Source organism: Orcinus orca, chromosome 10 (assembly GCF_937001465.1).
Source record: "Orcinus orca chromosome 10, mOrcOrc1.1, whole genome shotgun sequence".
Classification (NCBI taxonomy): Eukaryota; Metazoa; Chordata; class Mammalia; order Artiodactyla; family Delphinidae; genus Orcinus; species Orcinus orca.
In genome coordinates, this window is record NC_064568.1 from 31,034,305 (window position 1) to 31,051,434 (window position 17,130).

General features: G+C 43.3%; 1 protein-coding gene and 1 pseudogene across 5 annotated transcripts in view; both read right to left on the reverse strand.

The window, feature by feature from the left end:
* ABHD6 (abhydrolase domain containing 6, acylglycerol lipase) overlaps positions 1-17,130 on the reverse strand; it is a 118,010-nt gene that overhangs the window by 16,636 nt on the left and 84,244 nt on the right. For all 5 annotated transcript variants that reach the window (XM_033424681.2, XM_033424680.2, XM_033424679.2 and 2 more), the window contains one exon: positions 10,713-10,865. In XM_033424681.2, the coding sequence (XP_033280572.1) occupies positions 10,713-10,831 (119 nt within the window). In that variant the 5' untranslated portion in view covers positions 10,832-10,865. The remainder of the gene's footprint in view (positions 1-10,712; positions 10,866-17,130) is intronic.
* LOC117200693 (nucleolar protein 56-like) lies at positions 7-10,706 on the reverse strand (annotated as a pseudogene).

The window sequence follows — 17,130 nt, forward strand, 5'->3', positions numbered from 1 at the left end:
GGGGACAGAAAATACAGGCAAGTCAAAGTCGTTGAGCTCCAGAGAAGCAGCTTCGGGAGGGGGACTCTGTATAGTCTCACTCTGAAGTAAGACCAACACTTTTCCCAGCCCTCATCCTCCACGCAGGTCTCTGGAGCCCCCAGAGCTTCACCCTCAAGGAGCACTAAGCCAAACCATTCCAGAAAGCACCTTACATGAATATTCTGTAAGTAACATGTATATATGTTACTAAGCAGTCTATTAGAAAGGGAAAAGGGGGTGTTTTCTTAAGAAGCATGACACATAATAACCCTTTATTAACATGAATTTCTAGCAGTTTTGAACCGCAGTGCAAAGAAGGAGCAGGCAATGGGACCTCACTGGGTGTCTGACTTGAGCCATTTCTCTGCCTTGCTTCTTTGAGCTTCACAGAATTGGAAACGGCTGGTGGTAAGGCTGGGAAGGACTCCAGAAATGCCAAGACAAAGGTGGTTTCCCCTCGAAGACAGCCAGCTTGCAGTTCCTGGTGGGCCATGTTCATTGACACCTGAAATCTGGGACGAGCAGCTGTGGACGTGCAGGCGTCAGTGACTCTGGGTACAGGGCAGTCGCCCTGGAGTCCTAGAGGACCTCACTGCAGAGGTACTTTAATTGGAAGGAAATGCATCAGAAGACTTAAAGGTAAAGTGTGTTACCTCTTGTCACCTACAACTCGCTACTCATGGAGATGAAGAATCGGACTCATCAAGGCTGCACTTGCTGGCGGTGGTGTCATTCCACATCCACAAATCTCTGGATGGCAAGAAAGGATAACAGGAGGCTGTCTGATGGATGCCTGGATTCCTTATTGTCTCAGGACTCAACATACCTCACAGCTGTCCAGTGTGGGTGATTCCAGTGACTGCTGTGAAAAACACTACTTGGCCTATTTGTAATTCTATTTGAGCAAGCTGGAAGTTTAATTAGCCTTTCAACCAACCAAATTTCTGCATTTGAGTCTTAACCTTATTTATTTATCTATTCTTGTGAAATTGTTTTTATTGGGATACAGGAGATGGGATGGGAAGTATCCCTGCAGGTTACGCCCCACCAGGGAAAGGTCCATTCTAATCTTCCTGGGGGAGCTGTTGGAACTTTTTCATTCCTTGGAACTGCTGCTCTTGCTGCCAGCAGCCTCCTCCGGTCCACAGCTTACAGCTCCTCCTTGGAGAATTTCCTCTTTTTCTTTGGGACACTCTTGTTTTCTGACTCTTCAGGGTCACTAACTGGTTCCTCTTTGGGGAAAGATTTCTTCCTCTTGGGAAGATTTCCACTGCCGGCTGTCTCTTCAGGATCACTACTAACTAGCTCCTCCTTGGAAAAAGATTTCTTTTTCTTGGGTTTGGAGAAAGAGACCGACGAATCTTCCGTGCCATTCTCCTGAGAAGCCTCCTGGGGCTTTCACTTTCTTCTTTTTGGGTCTTGCACTTGTCTCCTTGCACTCCCCCTGAGCACTGACGCTGTTTTCTGAAGATGCAAGGGGAACTGCAGCCAGCTGTTCTTTTCCTTCTTGAAGCGTTTCTTCTCCTGTTTCTCCAGCTTCCTAGTAATCTCAGCGGTGGCTTCCTCTGCCTGAACCATTGCCTCCTTCATGACATCCAGATTCTTTCATGGAATCTCTCCAGTCTCATAGAAGGACAGCTGCTCCTTGACTTGTTCTTGAAGCTTCTCCACAAATACACTTGAGGGCACCTGAGAGAAGCAATCAATTTATGAGGATATACTGCATTTGCTGGCCAGGTATTGGGAGATGCAGCCTTTGTTCTTAGCAGCTGCCTGGCCAATGAACGTGGAGTGGAAAATCAGACCATATTTTGGGGTGTTATCCCTTGTCTTCTGGGCTCTGGAAATGTGGTCCCTTTGCTGGGCCCAGGGAATCACTCAGACACAAGGACTGGCCATCAGAGTCTTAACCATATTTAAGTGTTAGTGTGGTTTCAAAGAAGCTATTCATTCTCAAGTATTGGATTTTGATTGAGTTGACTGCTTAAAAAAAAAAAACTGTTTGGATTTTAATTGTGATGCAGAATTTATGGTAACAAACATTTGATTTTGTACAGACATAATTTCCACTATGGTGGATAAGCTTGATAAAAGGTCATACGCCCTCCCCTGCCTTCCACTCCAGATATATTTTTCCTAGAGACTCTGACAGTGAGAACTTGTTTCATAAGAATTATCTCATCAGTCCTCTGGTTTTATTCCTTACAACATATGGCAGCTGGTTGAAAGCTCAGCTTCTGCTGGTTACATAAGACTTGGCAGTGCTGGAGTTTGGCCTGAAACTGATTTCAATATGAAATTACCATCTAAACAAATTGAACTCTCTGCATGAAGAATCTCTCCAAGATGAAAGATAATTAATTCAATCAGAGATTCACTTTGTGGTATACTTTGCACCAAAGAGGTAGCCAAGTCTTACAATAGCAAATAGGCTAAATGGACCAACTTTAACCCTTTGTGTAAAATAAAGGGAGAGGGAGATGAGGATATATATTCATATTTACTCATACCTGCATACAAAATGCATGCGAGCATATACAAGGTACTATTAAAATGAGTATCTGGAGCGGAGGTGGGAAATACTGTGAGAAGTAGGTGGAGAGGGAACAGCGGTGGGAGGCAGACTTACCATGCTTTTTTTAGTACTTTTTCAATGAATATATTGCCTATTGAAAACATTAAAGATACAATAAAACTGGCTAGCTTAACAGCTCTTCTTATGACAAAACATACATATTTCATGATATCAAATATGATATGGTAACATGAATTTGTTCACTCATTCATATCCCAGCTCATTCATTTACTGGCTATATGATCGTGAAACTCAATTTCCTCATCTATAATATGGGAAAATGTTGCATTCTACTAAGGATATATATGGTTAAGATTAAAAGAGATAATCCATCACAAATTCTGGTTCAATGCCCAACACACGGGAAATATTCAATAAATGGTAGTTTTATTATTATATAAAAAAGATTCTGTCCTTCAAATATATCATTTGCCAAAATTCCAGGGAAAATTGTGGAAAATTTTGTGACAAATATTATAGCCATATAAGTGGAATCATTTGTTCTTTGGTGTCTGGCTTATTTCACGTAGCATAATGTTTTCAAGGTTCATCCATGTTGTACCCTACATCAGAATTGTAATCCTTTTTAAGGCTGAATAACATCCCATTGTATGTATATACCACATTTTGTTTATCATTCATCTATTGATGGATATTTGGATTGTTTCCATTTTTTTGGCAATTGTGCGTAATGCTGCTATGTACATTGGTATATAAGTATCTGTTTGAGTCCTTGCTTTCAATTCTTTGGGGTATAGAAGTACAATTGTTGGATCACATAGTAATTCTGTGTTTAGCTTTTTAAGGAACCACTAAACTTTTCCACAGTAGTTATACCACTTTACATTTCTACCAGCAAAGCACAAGGGTTCCAGTTTCTCTACATCCTCACCAACACTTGCTATTTTCCATTTTTTTAATAATAGCCATCCTAATGTGTGTGTAGTATATCGCTGTGGTTTTCATTTGCATTTCCCTAAGGACAAGGATGTTGAATATACATTTCTTTTTACTGAGATATAATTTACATACCATAAAATTCACCCTTTTAAATGGTACGACTGAGGTGTTTTTAGTATATTCACAAAGTTGTGCAACCATCACCACTAATCCTGGAACATATTTATCAAAAAGAAACCTGACTGCAGAAATAGAGACAGATGTAGAGAACAATCATATGGACACCAAGCGGGGAAAGGGGGGTGGGGTGGGATGAATTAGGAGATTGGGATTGACATATATACACTAATATGTATATAATAGATAACTAATGAGAACCTGCTGTAGAGCATAGGGTACTCTACTTCACTGTATACAGGAGAAATTAACACAACATTGTAAAACAACTATATCCCCAGAAAAGCAAATCCTTCTCACCATTAAGGTAATAGTTGTAAACTAAGTTGACAGCTGTAAACTAAGTTCCCACTTCTCCATTCTCTGGCCATTGAATAAAGCTTGCACTGCTTCAATCTCAAAAAAAAAAAAAAAAAAAAAAAAAAAAGAAACCCAACTGAACTATATACTTACAAATAGTAAAAAAGGTAAATTTTATATTGTGTATATTTTACCACAATTAAAATAGAAAAAGAAAGAAATCCATACCCATGAGCACTCACTCACCATTCTCCTCTGCAGCTCCTGGCAACCACCAGTTTACTTCAAGTCTCTATGCATTTGCCTATTCTAGACATTTCCCATGAATGGGTTCATTCAATATGTGGCCTTTTGTCTGGTGTATTTCACTTAGCGTGTTTTCAAGTTCATCCATTATAGAATATATCAGTATTTTATTCCTTTTTAAGGCTAAATAATATTCCATCATATGGATATGCCATATTTGTTTATCCATTCATCTGTTGATGGACATTTGGGTTGTTTCCACTTCTGAGCTATTAGGAATAGTGCCACTATGAACATACATATACAAGTTTTCCTATGGACATATGTTTTCTGTTCTCTTGGGTGTTCTCAGTTCATGTAGGAGTAGAATTCCTGGGTCATATAGTAGCTTTTAAAAAAAAAACCTTTTGAGGAACTGCCAGACTGTATTCCAAAGTGGTTACATCATTTCACAGTCTCCACTAGCAGTATATGAGGGATCCAATTTCTCTACATCCTTCATTGTTATTTTTTAGAGAAACTTTCAATGTAAGTATAAATAATACAGAAAAGTACACATATTATAAGTGTACAGCCTGATGACTCTGCACAAAGTGAATGAACCCATTATCTGCCACCCAGATCAAGGTCTAGACTACGACCAGCATCCCAGATATCCACCCCATGCCCCTCCCCATTAATACCTCCTAAAGGTACCCACTACCTCATTTTCAAACAGGAGAGTTCTGCATGTTTTAGAATTTTATCATACAATAAGTTCTTATTTGTATCTGACTCCTTCCACTCAATATTATGTTTGTAAGGATCATTCATGTTGTAAAATGTAGCATTACTTCTTTCCATTTTCATAGCTATATAGTACTCCATTGTGTGAATAATGGTATGACTATACCTCAATTCATTTATCTATTACAGTGTTAATGGACATTGGGTATTTCCAGTTTGGAGGTGTTATAAATGGAGCTGCTATGGAACATTTTTGAATATATCTTTTGATCAATACATATACACACTTCTGTTGGGTGAAATTAGTGGGTCATTTTGTCACACAGTTTTCCAAAGTGGATGAACCAGTTTACACTTCAGTCAACAATACACCAGATTCTAGTTGTTGCAAATCTGTAGTGGGTTAATAGTATCCCTCTGGAATTCATGTTCACCCGCAAACCGTGAATATGACCTTATTTGGAAATAGGGTCTCTGCAGATGTAGTCAAGTTAAGTTGAGGTCATAGTGGATTAGGGCTGGCTTCAAATCCAATGCGACTGGTGTCCTTACAAGAGAGAAATTAGGACACAGAAACACACAGAAGGAAGAACACCATGTGAAGACAGAGGCAGAGACTGGAGTAACACAACTACAAGTCAAGGAATGCCAAGGGTTGCTGGCAATCAGTAGACGCTAGGGACGGGGAAATGGAACAGATCCTCCCTCAGAGCGTCCAGAAGGAACCAACCTTGCCAGCACTTTGGTTTAGTATTTCTAGCCTCCAGGGCTGTGAGAGAATAAATTTCTGTTGTTGAAAGGCACCCAGTTTGTGGCAATTTGTTACAGCAGCCCTAGGGAACTAATACAACATCCTTGCCAATACTTGGAATTGTCAGTCAGCCCTTTTCATTTTAGCCATTCTGATGGGTGTGAAATGGTATCTCACTGTGGTTTTAATTTGAATATCCCTTAGGGCCAACAAAATTGATCATCATTTCACATGTTTATTGGCCATGATCTCCCCATCTTTAGGTCAAGTGTATATAATACGACATAACCTTGGGAGTGATATTTCATCATACTCACAGGTTCTGGGGATTATGGAGGTAGTTCTTGGTGGGGCTGTTTTAGTAATTCTACCTGCCAAAGGGGTCAAGATTGACTTTTTTTCAGATGGATATCTAGTTAACCTAGTCCCCTTTCCCTGCTGCAGAGCAGTGCTACCTGTCACAATTCAAGAGACCATATCTATGTACACCTGCTACCGGACTCTCCTGTCCCATTGGTTTATTTGTCCTTTGTGCCAATTTCACCGTCTTGACTTCTATTGCTTAATAATTAGTCTTGATAGCTGGTAGTGTAAATCATCTAATATTGTTCTCCTTCAAGACTGTCTTGCTTAATTTTTTTTACTTTTTTTTTTTAATTTTTATTTATTTATTTTAATTTTGGCTGTGTTGGGTCTTCGTTTCTGTGCGAGGGCTTTCTCTAGTTGCGGCAAGCGGGGGCCACTCTTCATCATGGTGCGCGGGTCTTTCACTGTCGCGGCCTCTCGTTGCGGGGCACAGGCTCCAGACGTGCAGGCTCAGTAGTTGTGGCTCACGGGCCTAGTTGCTCCGCGGCATGTGGGATCTTCCCAGACCAGGGCTCGAACCTGTGTCCCCTGCATTGGCAGGCGGACTCTCAACCACTGCGCCACCAGGGAAGCCCTGTCTTGCTTAATTTGGCTCTTTGCTTTTCCTTATAAATGTAAGAATCAGTTTATTAAATTCCATAAGAAAAAAACCTGCTGGGATTTTAAAATGTGTGTACACTGAATCTACAGGTCACTGTAGGGAAATCTGACATCTCTCTATTGGAAAGTCTTGCAACTCACAAATATTGTCTATCCCCTCCATTAATTTAGGTCGCTCAAAATTTCTCTCACTAATACTCTGTAGTTTTCTGAGTAAAGGCTTTGTACATAGTTCTTTAGATTTATTCTTAGGTATTTTATATTTGTTGATACAAGATATTTTCATTTTCTATTTGTTTGTTGCTATTATATAAGAATACAACTGATTTTTGTTTACTTATCTTGTATTTAGCAAGCTTGCCAAATTCACATTTATTTATTTATTTATTTTTGGCTGCTTTGGGTCTTCATTGCTGCGCACGGGCTTTCTCTAGTTGTGGTGAATGGGGGCTACTCTTCGTTGTGGTGCACGGGCTTCTCATTGCGGTGGCTTCTCTTGTTACAGAGCATGGGCTCTAGGCACACGGGCTTCAGAAGTTGTGGTGTGTGGATTCAGTAGTTGCGGCTCGCGGGATCTAGAGTGCAGGCTCAGTAGTTGTGGTGCACGGGCTTAGTTGCTCTGCAGCATGTAGGATCTTCCCGGACCAGGGCTCGACCCGTGTCCCCTGCATTGGCAGGCAGATTCTTAACCACTGCGCCACCAGGGAAGCCCCTCACATTTTTAATTTTAACAAATTATCGATAGATTCTTCTGGACTTCCTATGTACACAATCATGCCGTCAGAAACAACATCAGTTTTATTTCTTCTTTTCCAATTATCCTCTTCTCTCTCTTATATGTATGATTTCTTATCTTTTTTTTTTTTGCGGTACACGGGCCTCTCACTGTGTGGCCTCTCCCGTTGCAGAGCACAGGCTCCGGACGCGCAGGCTCAGCGGCCATGGCTCACGGGCCCAGCCGCTCCGCGGCATGTGGGATCTTCCCGGGCCGGGGCACGAACCCACGTCCCCTGCATCGGCAGGCGGACTCTCAACCACTGCGCCACCAGGGAAGCCCCGGTGAACAGTTTTGACAGTTTAGAAAACGAAAGCCAGAGCAGCCCCTGATATCACCCACAGTGGCCACGGCATCTCCAGTGTGGCTGTCTGTGGACTCTCACAGCCACGTGTTTGCCATCTCCTGAAGGAGCTATCACAGTCCCCATCTCTGTGGAACTGTGCTAGCCATGCTCCAGGGACACTTAGACCCAGAGAGAGTTCTCTGAAGGCTGGCTGTGACCCACCGGGGACACTGTGCCCTGAGGAACTCAGAACACCTAGAGGGAAGTCCAGGCGAGAGCGCCCCGAGATGCCTTCCTCATACCCATATGCTCACTCGGCAGCGTGGCTTGGGGTATCAGGGATGCCCAGCTACCTCTACTGCCTGCTGTTCCTGTTCACATCGCAATCCTGAAAATTAACTTGGCTAAGCCAGGTCTGCAGGGTGAACCTATGGGTGGTCGTTACGGGCAGCTGAGTAAATGAAGGCCTTTGGAGGAGTAGCTGTGGTTAAGGGACATTCAGTGACTCACAGCAAAGCTGCTCATCCTATGACAACCACTGTGAAAGTGTCACTTGCAGTGAGGTGATGTGAAGCAAACAGGCTGTGCGTTTCAGTGGGGTGGGGGAAGCCGCTCACAGGAATTCCAGCGACTCTGCAATGGCATTACAGGTGCTATTACCGTAATCACAGCCCCTCTGCCACAGCGCTACCCGGCATAATCCCAAAGGATTTCTAGGATTTTCATCCTCCCCAGCCAACTGGGTTTCTTCTTGGCCTGTGTGGCTGAGTTCACAAAATAAAGAGATCTGTGTTCATCCTCCAGCTACAGCTCTGAGTGAAGTGACAGGCATGGGCAGGCTTTAAGGTCACCTGCATCTGCGCTGTCAAATAATAAAGGACTGAATGTCCTCTGTGGGGCCTCTCTGGGTTTTGGTGGTATTACTCGTTCATAAAAGTGAATTATTTGCTATGAGGCATTATTCATAATAGCAAAAAGTGGAAACAACACAAACGTCCATTTGGATAAATAAAATGTGGTATAACCATACAATGGACCATTATTCAGCCATCACAATGAACAAAGTACAGATAGACGCTGCAGCATGGGTAAGCCTTGAAAAGCGCAAGCCAGACCCCAAAAAACACAAATCGTACGATCTCGTTTATATGAAATGTCCACAACAGGCAAATCCAAAGAGACAGAAGGTAGATTACTAGTTACCAGGGGATGAAGAGAGGAGAAAACTGGGAGTACCTGCTAACAAGTATGGGGGTTCTTTTGGGGGAGATGGAAATGTTCTCAATTAGATAGTGGTAATTCACAGTACGGTGAAAGCCAATTAAATGTACAATTTAAGATGGTGAAGTTTAAATTATATGAATTTTAACTCAAAAAAGTCAATTATTTGCTATGAAGTTAATTTTCTCTTGAAAGATCAAGCATCAAAATTACTCTAACATTCTGACTCTGCAAGTCTTCTCCGCGATGGCCCAAGGAAGTGGGTGTTGGGGGACTCTGCAGCAGAGGCTGGTTTCCGTATGTGGTGGGTAGAATGATCACACCTCTGCATGCAGCCATATACGTGGTTATGGGTCACATCGCTGAACGGCATTCTCTGCTTCACTTCAAGGGTGGAGAGGGGCACACCACTCTGGCCTCTCCACGTCAGGGGCCACATGGGAGCCCTGGCCCCAAAGCACTCCTACTGCCAGTGCTTCAAGGGCTATGGCATTTAAGCAGGCAGAGTCTTAGCTTCATCAATGCGGAGGTGGGTCCTGGGTGACCCTAGGAAGGGGTCATCACCTCCCCACAAGAGTGAGTGAAACATGAAAGCTCCCTTCTGTTCAATTAGCTTCTTTTCAAGGATCAGAGCCTGGCTGGCAGGCGGAAAATTCCACACTCTAATGAAACAAAAGGGAGCCAGAACGGAGGGCAGAGAAAGGGCACAGGCACAACCTCCCTGCATTCTTTTCTCAGGGCACAGAACGCAGTCCTAAGTTCCAGAGGTTGTGATTAAATCTCAGTGTGCTTCCCTATGGCACAGAGAGGAACCAGGTCTATTTCAGTATTTCCTTCATCATGGGATGAATCCATGGGAGTGTGAGAGGTGATTTTATTTGGTAAATGGACTGTGGCATGAAAAGTCCCTGAGGCACCTCATGAGAAAGCTTCTCTCTTTTCAACTGTTAACCTTCTGATTCCATCAAGGAGAAAGGCTCTATACCTTTCACACCTCTCAGACTTTTTAACACAGAGAAAGAAGAGTCTTTGGTAGGCAATGGTATCTAGGCTAGAATTTATGAACAGAGTTTAATGGCATTGCACTTATTTTTACTTTCTTATATTAATTTAATATTTTTGGTATGTATGGCAAGCTTTCCACTTAAGGTAGTGATTATGTCACTCTTAAACTGATTGAAGGTTTTCTTAAAAAGTCACTCTAAAGAAAATACAAAAGAAAAGTAGAGGTGGTGTGCAGATAGAGCAAGAAGCATAAAGGTGACTCAAGAATGACAGAAGTTTTGGAAACTTCTTTTCCGTCACTTTACTAATGAACACTTTTTTTTTTTTTGGCGTCCCTGGGTGGGCGCGACTAATGATTGCTTTTAAAAACATCTAAAACCATTCTGTCCTATCCATGCCATCTCCACGATCCTACTCTTTCTAACTCATTTTTCAGTGCATTTCACTGTACCTCTCAAGACATCACTGGATCAGAAACCAACGACCAAGAAAAACCAAAGGAATTCCCATGAAGCAGTGACGTTGGGAGACAGGGTGGTCTCCTGAGTAAAGACACCGTCAGAAACCTGGAAGAATTTACCTGGGGAGAAGCTACCACTACTTCAGGAACACTCCCAACATTCAAGAAAGGATGTCTTTCAACTTTTCTGTAAGTTTGAAATATTTCATGATAAATGTTGAACAGCCACAACCAAAAAGGACAAGCAGAGAAGGTGGCATGGTCATGATACTCCTGAAAACTTGAACTATAAAATGAACTTACCAGTAATAGATTCTTATCAGTGCCGAAGGCCACAGGAGAAATGAGGCTACAAACGCCAGGATCGGGATGGCCAGCGTCCCGCCCGCGATCACAAACATGTTAACCACGTCAAGATCCATCCTGCGCTTTAGGGCTGGCTGACACCTGCAGGGGCTGAAGAGAGAGACAGTACTGAAACTCCGTCTCAGGGACTTCCCTGATGGCGCAGTGGGTAAGAATCCGCCTGCCGATGCACGGGACACGGGTTCAATCCCTGGTCCGGGAAGATCCCACATGCACTGGAGCAACTAAGCCCGTGAGCCACAACTACTGAAGCCCGTGCGCCTAGAGCCCATGCTCCACAACAAGAGAAGCCACCGCAATGAGAAGTCCGCGCACCGCAACGAAGAGTAGCCTCAGCTCGCCGCAGCTAAAGAAAGTCTGCGTGCAGCAACAAAGACCCAATGCGGCCAAAAATAAATAAAAATTTTTTTTTAATTTAAAAAAAAGAAAGTCCATCTCAGGAGACAAGGTGAAGAAGCAAAGCAGAACAGAGAAGTGAATGACACAGAATGAGAGCAAGGATCAGGAGACAAGTGCTTTAAAAGATCTAAATAGGCAGGACAACTAAATGTAATGAGGAATCCTTAAGATGACCCTGGAGGTTTTTTTAAGCTATAAAGGAAACTGGGGACAACTGGGGAAATGTGAGTGAGGACTGGTTATTAGATAATATTATTGTATCAGTGAGTGTGGTGATGAAATTGTGGTTATGTTTATATGTAAGAGAACGTCCTTGTTCCTAGCATCTGCTCAAGTATTAAGGGATAAAGAATAGTAATATCTGCTACTCACTTTTAAAAGTTGAGGAGAGAAAAAATGTATATGTGCGTGTGTGTGTGTGAGCGTGTGTGCATTGTGTACATGCATGTGTGCATGCGTGTGTGCATCTGGGTTTGCCCGTGTGTGTGTGTGCATGCGTGCATGTGTGTGTAGGGGAGGGAGAAATAAAGTAAGTGTGGTGAAATGTACTGGTAACCTCTAACTTTCCTACTAGGTTTGCAATTTTTTTTTTTTTTTGGTGGTACACGGGCCTCTCACTGTTGTGGCCTCTCCCGTTGCAGAGCACAGGCTCCGGACGCACAGGCTCAGCAGCCATGGCTCACAGGCCCAGCCGCTCCGCGGCATGTGGGATCTTCCCGGACCGGGCACGAACCCGTGTCCCCCGCATCGGCAGGTGGACTCTCAACCACCGTGCCACCAGGGAAGCCCCTAGGTTTGCAATTTTTAAAAATGAAAAGTTAGCGAGGACAGAAGGCCTGGAAGGAAGGAAGGAAGGAAGGAAGGGAGGAAGGGAGGAAGGGAGGAGAGGAAGGAAAAAATACACATGTACACATGGATACTTATCTATATACAGACTATCACTGGAAGGTGTACAAGAAACCAGCAACAGTGGTTGCATCTGAGGTGGGGAATCAGATGGGTGTCAGGGATAGAGGGAGACCTGCTTTTCACGGTCTACCCTTTAAAGTCTTTGGTTATGTATCATGTACAGGCATAGACTTCACATATAAGTAATATACAGTAAAACGTTAGGAGGGAACACATTAGAACAGCAGAGTTTTCAGTATACTTTCTGATGTCCTTCCATAGACTTGGTGGACACATCTGAAGGCTAGGATGTGAGCTCCAGGAGGAGAGGGACTGTATCCCCAGCATTCAGACTAGGGCCTGACCCATTTCTAGGCACTCTAGAAATCACCACTGAATTAGAGGTCCCCACCCAGTCCTGTCTCATGAACTCACTCACAACATGGTTTATTATTTTTTTTCATGGAATAAAAAATATTTCAAGTCCCGTCATCCTCCCCAATAGAGAAAACAACTTCTGCAAGGATCTGTAAGTCAGGTGTGGCCCTTTGCCATCTGAGGACTTGGCCACTTGTGTTAAGTGTGCATCTCACTAACATAAAAAAGAGCCTTCTTCAAGAAAAAGCAAACATCTAGCAAATCATGGTCTTCCTTATATTTCCTGTGAAATGGAAGGCTTTGTCCCATACACCTCTATCAACTGATGTGTGTTTCAATTTTATAATGATTTCAAGATAGCACAGTATGACCACTGAGCATGGGGGTCAGCCAACTTTTTCTGTAAAGGGCAGATGATAAATATTTCAGCATTGTGGGTTATAAGGTCTCTGTCGCAACTCTTCAAGCTGCCCTTGTAGCGAGACAGCAGCCATACAACATGTAATGAATGGGTGTGACTGTGTGCCAATAAAATTGTATTGTAAAAAACAGCCTTCAGGTTGTAATTTGCTAACCCTTGATAGAGCACACCAACTCCCTCAAACAGGCAAGGTGAGTGTTTTATTCCCTATATTTATAGTTTGAGGCAACTAAGGCACAGAGAGGTTAAGTAACTTGCCCAAGGTCACTCAGCTGGTAGTCATGATTAAAAAACAAGTTTCTGGCTTGAACCCACTCTCTTTGCTCCTAACTCCACTTGGTCTAATTTTTTTCAAATGGCCTTTTCTCAATCTTTGTAACCTCTCTGCTTTTAAATACCCACATTTGTCACCCCTGATTTCTCCATGAAGATGTGACATCTCCATTTGGATGTTTGGTCTCTTGTGAGAGGTTTGGTGAAACAAGCCCCTTGGTCTAGAGGGGGAAACAGATACATCTGTAGGTGGGTTAGATGGTTCCTTTCAGTTTCACACACACTCTATCCGGGGACAGTACTGAGTCTAGGGTAATGAAAGCTGCCGCCTTCTCAGGGGCAAAAGCACTGTCTGTGTTTCTGATTCAACTGTTCTCTCAGTTTCTCAGTCACTGTAAACACTTTTTCCAGCACACTTATATCACTGGCCTCTTTCTCCTCCCAGAACCAGAGCTCCTAGACGGTAGGAATAATCATACATGTTCTTTCTAGCGCCTAGAATAAGCACAGGACACAAATAAGGTGCAAATGAATTAATGAAAATCAAAGTTACAAAATGGGTTCAATCCTATTTGTTTTAGGGACAACCATTCCCAATGATGCTATAAGAGACTTGACTTTTCTCTCTTTCAATAATTACAAAACTCCCCAGAGGAGTCACCTATTTAATGCTGGATACAATTTACGATGCTACAAAGGCCCCACTGTCAAGGGGTAAGCAAATTAATCACAGAATAAAGGGTATTTTACAAATCTATTTGAATAGTGTGGGTCACAAGAGTTGGTGAAGATGGGAACTGTCGGATTCAAGAGGCCTTTTCCACATCACATAAAGGCCTTAAAAACTGCTGAGGGCCGCCGTGAATTCTGATTCCTGAGCTGCAGGAAGTTAACTGCATGCTGTTATTTTAGACTAGGAATTAGAACATTTTGTGCCCAAAGCCATAGATGTCACAGACTCTGACACTGGAGATGGGAGCCCCAACATGAAGTCATGATCATCAAAAAGAAACCTCATGGCTTCATCAATGCCTGCTAGGGATGTCACAGGCAGTTTGGGGGAAGGTTTTATCTGGCTCCATCCTCCATTTAACGGCAGAATAAAGTCTTTAATAAGGAGCTTTTGCAGAGCATCATCAATTTAGCAAGGCTTGGACTTGTTACAAAGAATCCTGTACACTTTTCCCTGAAGACATCAAATACAGACAGGCCCTGAGTGAAGACACTCATGTTTTCTGAGTTTTCTATAAAGAGCTGACCATTATTCCTACCTCTGCAACATCCTTCGTTTTACAAAGGACTTGCCCCAGCCTTCGAAAAGGCAGCTGCCCTACCCTGCTGGGGTTTGTTTATAGGATGTTCTATGTACCCAAGGCTGGACACAGAAAAACTGAAGCCTTGTGAACCCAGAATCACCAATGACTGAACATCAACTAAGGGGTAGAGCGTGGAGTTTCCCTAAGCACAGGGACCAAACAACTGATGTTTGCGAGATGACTTCAGGGGGCAGAACACTCAGGGCTACACAGCATCAGGTAACACTCACATTCACACTGAGAAAGTCATCTCTTTGCAGTTCTTTTCCCGCCCTGCTTAGGTCAAAGAGAAACTCAGTGTGGTTATAAAATAGCTTTCTAACCCTTGAGCCTCCCGCAGGCAACGGTATCTAGCTATTTAATAACGTTGTGTTGATTTTTATGGATATTTTCAGTTTATGGTAGCGATGCACATTAATCTAAGTTAAAAGAAGGAAATGAGTTAAAGAAAAATGCTAATAGGTGATTCACGGATCTGGTGAACACCATGGTGGTGACAGATGAATGGCTGCCACTGGGGCAGATGTGTGTGATGGACGGGCACGCGGCTGGGGGTGGGGTGCTCCGCTGGCTCTTACACGCACCGGCTGGGAGACCTTGGTTTCCTCATTTATCAATGAGAACATTCGTCCAAAACATCTCATCTGCCTTTTCCTACTCTGGTGACTTAAAACATTTCTGAAATTATGCCAGACAATTGAAGAGTAGGATCTGGCTCGCTCCCCACGAGAATCTCGTTCCCTGTTACATTTTCCCCAAAACCTAAAACAGTATCTGGGAAATATCTGGTGCGTGGTTAATGTTTGATAACGTTTTGGTGTTTGATAATGGCTGAATAGACTGAAAAAGAAAAATGAACTTGTTTTACGTATCTGTTGTGTCACGTGAGACACCCCAGTGTTAATGACAGTGATTTCAGCGGCTTTGCAGCACAGTCTGACACGAGGGGACATCAGGAAGGAGAGCTGGTCTTTATGGTACCAGGGAGGGTAACGCACTCTCACCCCGAGACCGGAGGCTCCCACGTGGCCTTCCCCTGTTAACATCCAAGCTGTGCATTCAGGGCCTTTATCTCTGAACGCAGGGACAAAAATTAATCAGTACATCTAGATAAACATTGGACTCATGTTCCCAAGTTTAGTCAGCGGTTAGAGGTCAGGCATAACGTGTCACAATTGTCTTTTAATGTTCTCACTGACTTTTAAAACCCGTCATCCTGAGTTCTGATACTTTAATCTTAAGGTATAAAGCAAAATTCCAAGAATAAATAGAATGTAAAACACTTTTATAGAATCTTGCCTTCCCCTGGACATCTACTCATATGCCATCAATTTTGACAAACTAAAGTCCTGGTCTCTTCAAAATCATGATTATTTTAATAACTATAGCAACAACAATAATGACCATGGCCACTACCACCATAGCCAAAGATAGAAGAGCAACAGCCTCCATGTACTGGACGACTGCTGTATGCCAGGCCCCGTGTAGGTGGTTCATACACATCCTCTCATTTTTTCCTGCACAACACTGGGAGTAAGAAGCATTTCTCCCATTTTAAAGATGGAGAAACTGAAGCTTACAGAAGTTAACAAATGCCCCCAAGGTCACCTGACTGGTACCTGGCATGAGCTGCATTTCAGTCCAATCCTGTAGGTGTGCCTGGTTCCTGCTACCTTTGCCTTCTCTCAGCACTTGCTAAGCAGATATTTATTGTACATCAGTTACACAAAAGACCCGGAGTTCAGCGTTCCCAGTTCAGTGTTCCCATAGACATTCTTTGCACTTCTCCAGAACTATTTTAAGAGGATGTAACATGCTAACTTTACAAGTTAACAACTTGTTACCTTATTGTTGCTGGTGTCTTTGAATAACTAACCAGTGCTGGGACTTCCCTGGTGGTCCAGTGGTAAAGAATCCGTCTCACAATGCAGGCAACTAAGCCCTGCGTGCCTCAACTAGAGAGCCTGCTAGAGCCCACGTGCTCTGGAACCCGCGCGCCACAGCTAAAGAAGAGAAAACCCGCACACCACAACGAAGAGCCCATGTGCCGCTACTAAGAACCAACACACCCAAAAAATACCAAAAAACAACAAACAACAACAACAAACTAACCAGTGCTGCTCATAATTTTTTGCCTGAAACTAGGTTCTTGTAAAGATAAACCAATTCCTCAAAATTATCACTAGGGCTTCCCTGGTGGCGCAGTGGTTGAGAGTCCGCCTGCCGTTGCAGGGGACACGGGTTCGTGCCCCAGTCTGGGAGGATCCCACATGCCGCAGAGCAGCTAGGCCCGTGAGCCATGGCCGCTGAGCCTGCGCATCCAGAGCCTGTGCTCTGCAACGGGAGAAGACACAACAGTGACAGGCCCGTGTACCACAAAAAAAAAAAAAGAAAACTATTACTAATGACCAACAGCTAAAAAAGATACTAAGATTCTCTTGTATGGAAGCCCCAGGATTGATGAGATAGAGTAATTTGAGAAATGAGCAGCTCTAACGCCTTGTCACAGGAATCTTCTCCATCACGAAGGAAAATTGCACTGAAAGTTCCAAGGAAGTAGTTAAGCCTGCCCAGTCATCACTGAACGTGTGGCATGACCCTAGAATTGCTGCCATAAGGTGCTCACCTCTGCCCTCCTGGCCTTGTCTCCCCCTCACTCTGGCTGAGCCCATTCCTCCTC